The sequence below is a fragment of the Lepisosteus platostomus genome, chromosome 13 (assembly GCF_059453375.1).
Source record: "Lepisosteus platostomus isolate fLepPlt1 chromosome 13, fLepPlt1.hap1, whole genome shotgun sequence".
NCBI lineage: Eukaryota > Metazoa > Chordata > Actinopteri > Semionotiformes > Lepisosteidae > Lepisosteus > Lepisosteus platostomus.
The window spans coordinates 9,890,366-9,905,304 of NC_142623.1; the positions used below are offsets into that span (position 1 = coordinate 9,890,366).

The window sequence follows — 14,939 nt, forward strand, 5'->3', positions numbered from 1 at the left end:
TGAGTATTAAGAGGTAGACGGCAATATTCATTCAATGTTAATATTAAAAACAAGGATTCCTCTCCACAAATGTATGTTTCAATGCACAAAACAGCAGGTCAGTGCTAAGGGGATGTATTTTAGGACAGTACCTAAGCACAACTTATTTTCATTCTAATTACATCAATTGAGCATAGTTAGGTATCTCCCAACATGTGATGTTATTGTCTAGTAACACAGCATCCCTATTGGTTTTCTGTGAAGTGCACTTACTACAGTGCAGAGAATACAAAAATGTCCTGAAACTGATGTATGCTTGCTGAATGCTCCACTAAACTTTCATTTAGCGAGATGAACTCTATTTAGGAGCGGTTGTAGTTTTATCCTTTAAAAACAATCTTAAGATTTACCAAAACATTTTGCCCCTTTTCTTCTAGTTTGAAATCAGGTCAGATGGGAGGTGAGGAAAACCATAATTACATCCTCAAAATATCATTTGACTAAGATAGCAAATGGATCAGAGCTTTTTCCAGGAGACTGGCCTTTCTGATTGCAGTTAAATGCTTGGTGAGAGGAAATGAGTATTTAAGCATCTAATGATTCCCTGCTTTGCCTCCAGAGTGCAAAACACAGGGGTATTTAAGATAATGGGATGAGGAGATAGGGCTGGCTAATCTGACTTGCTCCTCACTCTCTGCAGCAACATGTCCAAACAGCATCTCTTGATTTCATTTAGCTTTGACTTGCTGTGCACATTGAATAAAAAATACATGCAGAACACATAAAAAAGAGACAGAAATACAAAACAGTTATTTCCAGAAATACGATCGACAATGTATTATTTTAACACAAATGTACAGTTTATTTTAAATAATATTTCCTATGTTTGCTTCAGATAATACTGTCTGAAGCATGCACAATAAAACATTTTATAAATGCAAGCAGTTCTTATTAATCTGATTAATGACTGTTGATAGCAGTTTTCTTGAACTGCTCAAGATTTCAAATTTAACATTTTTCCACATAACTTAAAATCTGCCACTTTTAGGCACTAAATGTGATCACAAATGCAGTTACAGCCAGCTTTCCAGATGTTCTAAGTAACGGATTCAGATGAGGAAAAAAAGCAGACGTTGGGCTCATAAAGAGGGAAATTAATCTGATTTGTCGTTCTTTTTGGTCTATAAGTGGAATAGTGAAATCTGAAAACAATAGTGTTGTGTACTAAGTGAAATTCACCTTCTGTTCTGTTTCTTATTTCTCCAATACGACCCCAATACTTCAGACTCTTTAGCTTCTTATCTGCCAATAAAATATTACTGTCCTTCCATACTTACAAGCAGTGTTATGTAGCTTAAGAACAATTTGTTCCTTTTTAAGAATTTATAGTGAATCACATGAGTCAGCTCTTTGCCCTTCCCAAAAATTCCTTTGGTGCACATTATCAGACAACTACTTAACAGAAGCCAAAATACCAGCCACCTGACAATTCAAGAAATTATTCAGAAATGGCTCCCGAATCTACCGAGTCATAAAAAACGTTCTTAAATTTCCAAGTCATGCACTTAACTGAAAAATTGCCTGTACCTCCTGGTACAATACGAAGCACAAAATGAGACTGGCTAAGCTGTGCTCCACTAGGCTTTCTTGATCATTTACCTTCCTCTTCCTTAGCAAAACCAATCCATCAGTATACAAAGTGCTGTCCGCCAAGCCTTTCTGCTTTTAATTTGCAGAAAATAAACTAGGCTGCAATTAGGCAGAGGTACAACAGAGTTCAATTAGGCTTTTAAAATGGCATGACTTTTAAAGCACAGACAGAACCAGAAAACACTGAACTTAAAATGAGCTAATTTTGTCTTACAGCGACTGTGAATCACACATGCAGTCTGGCTTGGAGAACAAAGTTTACCTGTTGAAAGTCAACCTTCAATGAATTCACAAATAAAAATAAAATGGCTTTATTAAATCCTTGTCAAAAGAAAAACAAGTCAAGCTCTGTTCTATTGGTACTATTTCTATAAAGTGTTATGAAATACAGTGAACTTACAGAATGCTTAATGCTTTGCTCTGCTCATAGTGGTTAGCTACAATCGTTAGATATTAGGTTTAAGCAAACAACTTAATAAAGAATAAAGAACTTTTTTCATCTAAATTACAAATGTCAAAAAGACACAAGACTAAGCTGAACATCTCATCCTGTATACCTACAGTATATACTACTCAGGGGTGCAGTTTCTTAAAGCGCTTATTTGCCAAATGATAATCTATCACTAGTTTAAGCAGCAGTTTTACTTTTATAGAAGGTACTGAATGCAGGTAAAGCTAACACAAGTAGATAGGCTTGTAGAAGTGTTACTCAATGTTTCTACTTTTTCTTGCTAAAAGGAGAGCCCCTCAGAAATCCTAAAAGCAGAAAACCACAATAAAGAGACGGACTGAGGAATGAGGGGGTCAGCTGAAAACTCGATAGTATTGTACAATGTATGGACCTTGGGCCTTGCAGCAGTCAGGAAAGATTGGAATGACAGAGCTTGTCATGGAACAGGATGACAGGCTGTTGTTGAGCCTATCAGGTAACTGCAACACTATCTGAGCTGTAGCAATAGTGCACTTTTGCCATGCAATGGAAAAACCTAGCAACACTACTGCCTAGGGGCTCCAATGCAATAATAAGCCTTCTCAAGTACTGTACAGTAGCAGAATGTGCATCTACAGATTTATTTGCAAAAAATGACTGACCAAATCCACGTCCATTCTGTTAAATCAGATTTGGTAATTTATTGACTTTGGAAACTAGCAATTTATGACTCATGACAAATAAATAAATCTAGCTATCTCATTCAGATAGCTCATTTGTTAGGTGCATGTAATACAATTGGTCTTCCCTCAGAGCACTCTGTGCACACACTAGTGCTGAATCAGAAATGTGTTTCCATTTATCATTGAAAAGGTTTTTGTATGATAATGTGAACCTAATACAAAAAAACTGCAAGCTTGCAGTTCATAAGACTGTGTTATAACCAAGACAGAAAGGGAGCATTAATCCCTGTATTGCTCGTTAAAAGTAAGAAAATTACCATGCATTAATAACATTGCTTCCAATTCCCATGGAAAGGAAACTTATCTTTGCTACAGGTGAAAACACTAACTCAGCACCTCCTAATATATGTAACAATCACAGTGCTTATCCTTTTAGTTCAGGAATGGCAAGAAATAATAATATAACCAGAGGCTTGCATCTCTTCTCAAGAGATTTCATCTAAGGCTCTGAAAGAGGAGATTATTAGGGGATTTCAAAGGACTTCAAGGGATTTGAAATCCTCCCTAGTTCTGACATCCAGGTCCTGGGACAACACTGAAGCAAGGATCCTGTCCCACAAAGGGACATTTTTAGAGATATTATGCACCGTCTCATAAAACATCATTAACACAAACTACTCTATTCACTAATAATTTTTAAGATCTCATGCCATTTGTTAGCTTTATCAAAGGTTTTAAAGAAAAAGTCTATAATATTTGAAAGCTTGAGAGGCAAAATTGAAGATTCTCATGCCATTTCCTAGAGTGAGGTTAGAATGACCAACATTCCCTCTCACTATATATACACACGTTAATAACTGTGCAAGACACTTAAAAATAATAATTGTATTATTTTACATATAAAAATAATTCATATTTCTTCACACGGTACTTAAAAATGAACTTCAGGGACAGGAGACAACCCCCGCATCAAGCATGCCTTTCAGTTTTTCCCAGAATGACTCTAAATGTCTTTCTCCCCATTTGTCCCTCCCAGGTAATGGGTAATGACACAAGGACCTGGGAACACATGTGAATGTACAGTTCTGGGGCACAGGAAAGGTCCAAACTCCCATGACTCAGTGTGCCATGGGAGTTTGGACCTTTCCTAAATACAATAAAGAAGCCGAACTATGGTATCCTTTAAGAAATAGTCCTTGTTCGGGGTGTTTTACCTAACACAAACTAAATGAGCCTGACAGGCTAAGAAGTACCCTTACGATACTTTACGTTGCCTTGGTTTGCTTCACATCGAGGGTTTCTGACTACCTCATCTTCCTGGCCAGCATTTCACATCTCAGCCAAGATGGCACAGTCCAAAGAATACTGTAATCATTTGCATAACCAACAACAAGCAGACGTGGAGCTGTATCTCCCAAAATTACATTTCTGAAGTTTCTCATTTGTTGATTCAGTCACACTGTATGCACAACTGTATAAGAAAGTACCTTTTCAATAGCAAAAGACAGCAATCACAGGCCAGCTCTCCCACAGTCAGTGATTTTCAGCTGCTTCGATGGACTTGTACTAATGAGCGTTGTGCTCTAGGTCTGAAGAGATCAGAAGAGCAGCTATGTTAAGTACCCTGTGGGGCCTGCGCTGGTTGAGGAGCCTTGCAGGCATGTGTCTTGATCTGCCCAGAGTAGACAAAGGTCTTGTCACAGTGGGCGCAGTGATAAGGCCTCTCGCCAGTGTGAACTCGCTGGTGCTTTTTGAGGTTGCCCAGCTCGCTGAAGTTCTTCCCACAGGCGGTGCAGTGGTAGGGCGTCTCCCCAGAGTGCACCCTCAGGTGCTTCTTCAGGCTGCCCGACTCCCGGAAACCCTTCCCGCACAGCGAGCACAGATACGGCTTCTCTCCCGTGTGGATGCGCTCGTGCTTCCGGAAGGCCCCCAGCCGGCTGAAGCTGCGGGAGCAGACGCCGCACTGGTAGGGAGTTTCCCCGGAATGGATGCGCTGGTGGATCTTCAGGGTGCCGGACAGGCTGAAGCTCTTCCCACAGACGGTGCAGTGGTACGGAGTCTCGCCCGTGTGGATCCGTTGGTGAATCTTCAGTTTCCCGGATTCCCGGAAGCTCTGCCCGCACTCCGAGCAGCGGTAGGGGGCTTCTCCGGTGTGGATCCTCTGGTGCTTCCTCAAACTGCCCGACTCGCGGAAGCCCTTGCCGCAGGTGGCGCAGCTGAAGGGCCGCTCGCCGGTGTGAATGCGCAGGTGCCTCTTCAGCGTCTCCGAGATGCTGAAGGTCTTGCCGCAGACGGTGCAGTGGTAGGGCTGCTCGCCGGTGTGGATGCGCAGGTGTTTCTTCAGCGTCCCCAGCTGGCTGAAGCCCTTGTCGCAGGTGTGACAGTGGTAGGGGGTCTGGCCCGTGTGCACGCGCTCGTGTGTCCGCAGGCTGCCGGAATCCCGGAAGCTCCTGCCGCACTGCTGGCAGCTGTACGGGTTCTCCCCCGTGTGGATCCGCTGGTGCCGACGTAGGGTGGCCAGGATGCTGAAGGTTTTGTTGCAGGTGGTGCAGCAGTACGGAGTCTCTCCCGTGTGGACGCGGCGATGTTTGGTCAGGGTCCCGGACTCTTTGAAGCACTTGCCACACTCCTCGCACCGGTACGGAGCCTCGCCAGTGTGGACACGCCGGTGGATCTTCAGCTTGGCCGAATCCCTGAACGCCTTGCCGCAGTCGCTGCAGATGAGCGGGAGCTTCTCGCGGTGCACGCGCTGGTGCGCCCTGAGAGTCCCCACCCGGCTGAAGCTCTTTTCACACTGATCGCAGCCATACACGTTCTGCCTCACGGCCTTCCCTTCTCTTGCCAGTGACGGAGGAGCCCCACTTTGGGCAGCGCAGGCAGGCGACACCGATGATTTCAGTTCTGGGTTGCTGGCTCCCCTGGCGGGGAGGAATACCTGCTGGTTTTGCAAGCCGTCTTCTTTTTTCACACTTTCAGGCTCATTGCAGTCTTCACTTGGCGTCTTGATGCGATTTTCCAGCTCAGTTCTTCCAGGTGAAAGGATATCAGTGTGGAGACACAGGGACAACTCCTCCTCTTCTTCTTTTACAGACACTGTAGCAGAACATAGCAGATACGGAGTCACACAGTAACATTTGCGTGTTTGTGATTTAGAATACATATTATAAGCTCTGCGTGTCCGTTTCAAGTTAAATATTAAAACAGCACAATACAAGACTTTCTGACTGGCTCTGTGAGAGCTAAACCCTAAACTGTAAAGACAATTTGTTAAAATACCTTTTGAATTGTCAAAGAACAAAAAGCCTTACACATAGTAAAACTAAATGTTTCCTCAAATGCATCAGCTACCTGGGTAGACATAAGCCCATTTGTTCCACGGCGCTTTTTCATATCGATAAGATTATCTTCCAGGGATAATCTGGATATAAATGTGAATGCAGCCATGTCTCAAGCACCTGGTGTGAAAGATCTGGAGCATGAACCACATTTCAGAACATTCTCAAGTCCCCTGCCTCTTGCAGGTATTTCTGTATCAAAGCACACAACTCATTTAGTCACCCAGAGATGATGAACACTGAAGTACGGAAGCAGGGGTTCATCATCCCACCACCCCTCAAACTCTTTTATGGCGTTTTTTTCCTTAAACGTTTAAAACAGAAGCAATAACTTTCCATCCAAATGCATTACCATTCTGCCAGTCTTCTTTGCTTTACTTACTTTAGGAGGTATCATTCAGAAACTCATTAGAAATGCTTTGCTCCCATGCTTCTGCATTAGCAATGCCTTTTCTGAAGGCTATTCAGAAATCTTCAGAGAAGAATGCCATATACTGCATTCCAATGGAAAGTTAATACCCTACTGCATTGTGGTTTTGGATTTTCTGCTGCAAGCTATTTTGCTGTAACTCCCTCAGAAAGATAGAAAATAGCTGACATGTAAATGTTTTCTACTTAAAGTTCCTTTAATATGTCTTTACAAGGAAACAACAAGCCTGTGTAGGTCAAAGAGAACTTAAGCATTTTTTCCTTAATATTCTACAAAGTAATGGACTGTATTATTCACATCACTGGGGAAGAACAGCCCATAAAAACAATTCTGCTTTAGCAGGGGTGCTCCTCTGGTGGCTCACAGCATCTGCAGCCTTCATTCCAGTTCAGCTCTTCACTGCTCCATTAAGAGCTTCCCAGTCCTGGCTCTCCTGTTCCAGCCGAGCTGCCATTTAATTAACTGGTCATTTAATTGAACAAATCATTTTAACCACTTATTCTCTATTTCTTACAAATGCTTGAGGTTTGCAGTCGACTACATTTAATAGTAACAGGAAATCAGCACCTACTGTGCTCAGATTCTAATTGAGCTAATTCTTAATCTATGGGCTTGGACACAAATACACCCAGAAGACACTGGAGTCATAAGGAGCAGAAAAGGGGGGGGGGGTCTTGACCCAGTTGATCAATTGGCTTAACTACAGCAATTTGACACCTTTTGACAGGTTTTATGTACTGGATATACAAATGTCTTGGGTGTGACATAATGACGTCAGTTACAGTATACAGTATGATGGGGTGCCTATCACTGCCTGAAAACTGTGTGCAGATGGCACATTGTATTATGTTATTGGACGCAACTGACAAGGCCAAAAGTCAGCTCTTACATTTTACTGCCTTTTAAAGCGATGGAAAAGATGGGCTACTGTCATAATCTGAAAAACTCCAATCCATCATAAACAGCAGCTGTCAATACAGAGATTGCTGCAGCGTGATGCATAATGCATTATGCAGGTCTGTATGCATCATCATGATCACAATGTTTTTTTTGTCACTGAAAAATCTGGCAATATTACTTTTTAATGTAATATTTACAACTTGATATGGCCATGCAACACATTAGTATATTATACTGATGGTCACATGCACCTCCATCTCGATCTTGCATTAATCACCAAAAGAATTTATTTTAAAAGGGACAGAGGCATCAGTACAATGGTCTGCATGAGATTTATATCGTACAAATTCTACTAAGAGATGGGCTAGCAGCAAATGTGTTATTCTGAGGTCCACTTAAGGAAGTTTCTGGATCCCTCTGTCAAGATGTTAGAGATCTTAAAGATGGCTGGTTCAATCCAACAGAGCAACATACAGCATAACAGACCTCAAAGTGTTTATTGTATACATTCTCGTCAGAGGTCAGTATAAGCTCGCAAAGCTTGTCCCCCAAGTTGGCCAAACCACACACTGGGCCCTGTAATTTTGCTGTTTACGCGATGTGACCAGTTGACGTTTCAGCTGCAGGGGTGAGTTTCAGGTGGTCATGCATATGGTGTGTGGACCTTGAACTCTGCATGTTCTCAATAAGGAAAGCCAATTAAAAAAGTAATCTTCCCTGTCATGAAACTGTCATAACCCTTCCACCGTGCTTCCACTCCAGTACTGTGATAAAACCAGCTCCTTAATTGTTCTATTGATCTGATTTTTTTCAAATAACTAATTAAGGAGCTGGCTAAAGCAAAATTGCATGATGAAGTGGCTTGGAATAGGTTGCAGATTGTGTAGCCCTGTCATTGAAAGGGCTGTATACCCCACCCATGTCGGGCCTTTACTTACATCCCCCAGCTGTAGTGGAAGACAGTTCCCGGGGAAGGGGCTTGTCTGAGGTGGCTGGGCAGTCCTCCGTCTCAGTTTTGATCTCGCAGCATGGCTTAAGCGGTACTTTGGTACAGTCAAAGGACTTGTCTTGAGAACCCTCCCCATCTAGCAGCACCAGTTCCTTTTTCACATGAACTACCCCCGGGGCCAAAGGATTTTCTCCACTGGACTGCATGCTACCCTTTTCCCCGGCTGTCAGGGACTTCATGCTAGATCCTGTGCCAAAAAAAAAAGACATCACTTGCTTCAACTGCACTGGCATACTTCAGCTCTACAGAAGCAACACCGCACCTGCACCACAATAACGAATCTTCGTTAGAAAATGAGCAGCATCGGGGACAACATTTTGCAGTTACTTCTGTTACAACATACGGTTGCGCATAAAGTGAATCATATGCTACAGTAAATCCTACAATACGGTGCACGACTGCAGTGAGTCTCCTTTATGCTTAAAATGAAAGGCTTGAACCTGGTTAGTTACAACGACACATGCTGTACATAAATCGAGTGTTCTTCAAAACACAACGGCTAAACGCCAACAACACATTGTAGGGGACATCTTTAATAACTTCTGCAACAGGGCACGGGATTACTGACAGATACTGTATAATGCACTGAAGCGGGTTTAAACAGATTTATGGCAGAACATTTGCAAACGCACACGCAATTATTCGGCACACCACAATAAAGTACCTTACAAAATTGCAAGAATGAGTGGGAGAATTCAACAGCGAAAGACGCCGACGTGAGAGCCAGAGAAAGGCTTGAATGACTTAACAGCTAACAAGAATTGTTTTGTTAAGAGGGACGATAGCACTATAGTACTACAGTACGTAACCAAGGGCTGGATGAGACGACTCGGCCTCTGGGCAGATCCATGTCAGTCCTTTGCCCAGGCTGTTATTACCTTTGTGGGTTTTTTTCTTGCAGATACTGTATCACATTCCACATCGCGGTTTCCTCTTGCACCGCTTTATACTCTCCGAGCCCCCGTCCCACGACCCAGTCCAAACAACATTTTTTTCTCAATAAGTTGCAATTTCTCCTGCCATAAGTTACATCAAAACACATTTTTAAAAGGCATACCTTTATCTCTACTCTGAAACCCGGCCATGTGGAAGACCCACCCCTTCAGTGAAGTGTTGACGGAGACTCACGAATACAATCCTCTGACAGGATCCTCTCAGCCAATAGCGAGGCGCATCATCCTGTCAAATCATAACATCCCGCCTACCAAATATTTCTGACGTGAGATTCAGCCAATAATAATTTAACAAACATTTCAACCAACCAGGTTGGGCGGTGAAGCCCACTCCTTAAGGACACACCCTCAAGTATTAACTCTTACGAAGAACGGTTCTGGTACCATAACTCCTTCCATTACCAAGTTTTTTGCCTCTGGTATGGTCGAGGAAAACCAGACCCTGTTCTGGAAGTACAAGTTGCAAACCAGGGTTTGGTATCTCTGAATTGTCCCTGTGCTCACACACCATTTCAGTTCAATAATGTACGTTTGAAAGAAGTGTATTTTAAGTCTCAGCCTTTTTTCAGCATAAAAATAGTAACATCCTCGTTAGAATATAATACATTCAAAGAGCTACGCCATATGTATAAAAAGTATCGGTTTTATTCAGTAAATGAAACTTGCAACAATATTTGAGTTAAAATTACTCATTCGCAATCTAAAATATTTCTCATGAACATATTCACGTGTCTTCAAGTCAGTTCTCTTGCATTCACGTGTCCATCTATTTTCTATCAGCTTCATTCAATACAGGGAGCCAGAGCAAGAGCAATGGGCACAAGGCAGGATACACCCTGGATGGGATGCCAGTCCATGCAGGACACACACAGACACACACACCAGGGCCTGTTAACGTAGCAGTATATCTTTGGACCTGGAGCTCCTGGAGGAGACCCATTTTACAATTCAAATTTCTCAGGAATGATGACCAAACTGAGCCTCATTCATTCAGTTGCTTTGAATGTGTCATTTTTAATTTGAGAAGCCCCTAGACGATAAAAGCTTTGAATGAGGAAACACACTACTATGCCCCCTGTTATTGCAAATGTGGTGTAAGACAGGGTTCAGTAGGGTTATGGACCCAAATGAGACATTGCTACTGTAGGTGGAGTTAAAAACCAGTGATAAACCAGCAATCCGTTCAAGGAAGTCATGTGATCTCAGTCCACTTAAATCTGTAGAAAGCTTTGTCTGATACATTGACTTGAGGACTCCAGGTCAGCTTATCAATCAGCTAATACTCTGTCAGTCAGTCCATAGCAGCCATTGATCATCTACAGGTAGAAATCAACCTGCACTCTTAACTTTAGTTTAGATCTTTATCTGTTGTGTCACTCAGGAACCTCCCTTCATTGTCAATTTTTGATTGTTTAAAAAAAAGTTGCTTAGGAGACAAGAACAACAAAAAAAAGTAGTAACTAGGGTACAGTCCTTAAAAAATTTAGTCAATCCCTATCCCAAAACAAGCATGTGGATCTTCAGAGAATCTTGACTAGTGCTAATGTACAGTAGCTGTTTCAGGGTCTAGGAGTTTATTCTGATTAAACCCTAGGGGATTCACAGACTGTTGGACATTTTACATAGTCACAACGCAAGAACAGAATCACAGCAGGAATGCTTAACAGGGTCATTAGGCATTCACTGTACATTCTGCATGGATACAAAGAGCAGGTAATAGCCCAGCTTTTAGCAGAGGCATGACCTTGGGGAAGGTGGAGCCGAGAGCACATTTGCATTGTTCAGTCAGGTGTGCAAATAGGCTTGTTGCCTTGATTGCAATCACAGCAGGATTCCCCCTGATGTGTCTCAATTTGTTAAACTGCACTCCCTGCTGTCAGAGCTGACCTTTCCTCTTCCCTTCCTCATTCTCTATTTTTCCTTTTCCATTTATATTGGACAGTCATGTTTACCCTTTTCGTGTCCCACTGGAATAATCAAATAATTATTCATCCCAGCTCACTGCCACACCCCTGCAAACTTCCCATCAGCATGGGAGAAGATAGATGAAGGTATGAAATTAGCCTCCCTTAGAATGCAAATGAACAAGTCATGTATAATATAGAAGGCTGGACTCCAAACCCTTGTATCACAAAAAAAACCTTTTTGCCTCTTCTACACTGACAACAACAGTCTTTTGTAGGAGCATATAACGTATATGCTTTACGTTGAATATATGCTATATGCCATAAAAGCTATGTGCTTTTATAGAGTAAAAGCCAGGAATACGTGCAACACTCAAGGACTGCTTACCCCCCTGTAATAATCAAACCTTGAAGAAACACATGCATAAAGCAGTTTTTTGTCAGATATGGACAGCGTAGGACACAGCCTGGGAATATTTTCAAGAAGAAAGAACAGTTTCTTTAGAATATTTGGCACATTAGGCTCAAAAGAAAACCCAGAACTGAAGGTCTCTCCCAAATCAAGCATATTACTCACTGTACTTGTTAAGGTTCAGAAGGTGCTTGGTGTCACTGCAAATAAAGAAGGTTTCCTCCTTTCAGGTGTTTATACTCTATATTGAAGCCTGTGTTTTGCAATAAAATCAGGTCAGAAACGTAATGTGTTGGGACTAGATGGATAGCCTAGGAACCCTGTGTGGTGTTAATGCTAACCCTGATGTTGAGTTCTCACAGTATATGCATTTGACTGGGGATTCTTAATATCTGAATTAGTGAGTGTAAATGAAAATAATATTATATAAAAAATTAATATATGACTCCCCCTTGATGAAGCATCTTAGCTGAATCATTTGTTTTGCGTTTCAACATGGAATTAATTTAAACTCCTACCTCTAAAAACATATAACAGAGACAGGACCCAGCATGAGACTGTGACGTTATTCATTTAGTTAGGAAACTAAAAATAACAAGAGAGACCTCCCCATGACTCTTCTATCATCTTCTGTCTTTGGCATGCATTACCCAGCCTCCTTCTCCTTATTGATTCCCTCTTGTCATCTTGGTCGAAGCATCGACGTTGAAGTCACAGGAATATTTTCCCCTTAGGAATCAAGTTTTTTCCTATTTTGAAATTTTGGCTTTTAGCTGACAATTGTAATTGGCTCCAAAAAACTTTTCGAATTCACAGTAATACCACTTACAGGTTCAATATATATCATGTGAAATATCACTGGCATCCTATTGGTACCACAATTAGTACTGTACTGTACTGGGCAAGGATATGCTCATCACTAGTATGCTTACTAAAACTAAAGGCATTTTTACTGACTCACCTCAACTTCTCTATCATTCCCGAGCAGATAGTTATTTAAAAAAAAGTAATTATTTAAAGAAGCCTCTGCACATTGACAGATTGTACCCTGGAGCAGGGATTATAATAATAATAATAATTGCTTACACTTATATAACGCTTTTCTGGACACTCCACTAAAAGCGCTTTACAGGTAATGGGGACTCCCCTCAACCACCACCAATGTGCAGCCCCACCTGGATGATACGACGGCAGCCATAGTCCTCCAGAACGCTCACCACACATCAACGATCAGTGGGGAGGAGAGCAGAGTGATGAAGCCTATCCATAGATGGGGATTATTAGAAGGTCATGATTGGTAAAGGCCAATGGGAAATTTGGCCAGGACGCAGGAATTTTCTGTTGCTTTTGTAATGCATTAGTTAAAAGGCCTGTAACATGTTTAAGAGCTGAATGCAGTCACACAGTTTAAATGAATCCTATTATCCAGTAAGAATTCAAATGCTTAAATGAGAATTTAGCTGGAACAAATCCCGGAAGAGGTATGGTCCTTCAGGACCAGGACTGGGGATCCAGTAGCAGTGCTGATGCTTGACAATAGCTGTAAGTTTCAGGCCTGTGTGCTCATTGCTTAGCAAAAATGTTACACAATCTGCTTTTCATTGAAGCAGATTAGCTTCAATGGATTGACTGCAAACCGTGGTAATGACCCTTCTTCAACAGTAGAGGGAATCAGTTTTACAGATATTTTAGCTTTTTTACTCCACAAACTCAATACAACATCTGCTGCTCCTAATGATGAAAATACAAGCAAGAGAGTGAACACAATTACGTGAAAGTAATATAAATCAACACTAGTTTGAAGTAAATATGTTTGACAGCTTTATTTCTTTTCATTCCAAGGAAACATATTTTCAAGCCCCTTACGCCCACCAGGATAATATTTATATGTAGTACAAAATTAGTGCACTCACACATTTTAATATTTTAAAAGGACTGAAGCCTGAAATGTTTTTGAGACCCGTAGCAAGCAATAGCAAAGGAATTACATAGTGTTTCAATGAAGTGCTTTGTCTGGCTGCTGTTAATATTTTCCAGGAATTTGTTTTTTGATAGAACTCACATCCATCCATTATTTTCTGACTATACAGTAGCTTCTGGTACAAAACTGTCCTCCATTTCCTCAGACTATTCACTCTGTCATACTTAAATGACCACAGTTCAATTAGAAAAGCAAGTTGTAGCGTAATTTATCCATTTAAAAAGTTATTCACTTTCTTAAATGATGCTAGATGTTACTTATTTGTTGTTTCAGGAACAAAATTGTGATCACTCCTCAGAAGCTGCAAGTGCAGATATTTAATTTTTAAACAGGAATGTGTCTACTGCTGTGTGAAGGAAAAAGCTACTACCATCAAAGACAAGGCATCCATTAAGGTCATTGCTTGGTTGCAGCTTAATGATCCAAGAACCTTTTTCCTAAAGGAGTCAATAAACTTGGGAATGAAGCTTGTTGCAGAGCCACCCAAAGTTTCTCTACAAGTGTCCAAAAGCTATCTAGATCCTGTATCAATGTTACACTCGATGTTCACTGGATAAATCTATGCTAAAGGCTTTAGAGACTGCAGTCTCTCTCTTCCTGCCTCTGCCCATCTGCCACTTTCTCTTCCACAAGCTCTAAAATGAAAACTGAATGAGTCTATTGTATTTTATCACTACATATAAGTACAGGAGGTATGGAATCCTACCTGTGAAGAAAACAATACCTGAATTACTGGATAGTACACATCACTGGACCTTATTCTGTAAATACAGTACATATCACAGTACATATCACTAGAGCTCATTCTGAGGAATATTTTGCAATCATTAAGCTTACTAGACTGAATAACATTACATCTGATTAAACACATGATAACACTTCCCTTCAACACGTATCTGTGCTTGAATGACATACAGTACAAAGAGGCCTTGGCTGCAGTAACTGGCCTGAAGAAAGAGCACCAGCACCAAGAGCAGAAAGCTAATTTGCTCGGTTAGACACAACACATCTGCTTAGCTCTGCACCTGATTCCCCAGGAGCTTCTGCCGTGACACCATTAGCCACTGATGCTATTTTTGTGACATTTCTTCCCCCTCCACACGCCTCCGAAGCTTGAGAATTTTAAAGCTCAAGCTTCCAATGCTGGAAGGAGACAGGAAATTAAATGTAGTGTCAAGCCGATGTGCAATGCTCTCTCCACAGATTGTGAGAACGGCAACTCATTTACAGTATGGATGTTGCAGGGCAGTCTCAAGGTTAATACTTTCCACAC

The 14,939-nt window shown here is 41.5% G+C and overlaps 1 protein-coding gene across 2 annotated transcripts; it reads right to left on the minus strand.

The window, feature by feature from the left end:
- Positions 1-817: 817 nt before the first annotated feature.
- On the minus strand, positions 818-9,554 carry LOC148649865 (uncharacterized). 2 transcript variants are annotated; one of them, XM_088603064.1, is made up of 3 exons: positions 9,474-9,554; positions 8,346-8,603; positions 818-5,835 (listed from the first exon to the last, which is right to left on the minus strand). In XM_088603064.1, exons 1-3 carry the CDS (start codon positions 9,499-9,501, stop codon positions 4,358-4,360), a joined length of 1,764 nt encoding a protein of 587 aa, XP_088459190.1. In that variant the 5' UTR covers positions 9,502-9,554; the 3' UTR covers positions 818-4,357. The 2 variants fall into 2 exon arrangements, with proteins under 2 accessions (XP_088459190.1, XP_088459191.1); XM_088603065.1 differs by having other exon boundaries at positions 9,295-9,526.
- Between the last annotated feature and the right edge of the window lie 5,385 nt (positions 9,555-14,939).

What these genes read in the sequence shown, in the direction of transcription:
- LOC148649865 (XM_088603064.1), bottom strand. Translation starts at nt 9,501, where the DNA reads ATGGCCGGGTTTCAGAGTAGAGATAAAG. An exon ending in GTTTCAGAGTAGAGATAAAG is followed by an intron (nt 8,604 to 9,473) that starts GTATGCCTTTTA and finishes TTTTTGGCACAG; the next exon opens with GATCTAGCATGAAGTCCCTG. An exon ending in TTCCACTACAGCTGGGGGAT is followed by an intron (nt 5,836 to 8,345) that starts GTAAGTAAAGGC and finishes GTTCTGCTACAG; the next exon opens with TGTCTGTAAAAGAAGAAGAG.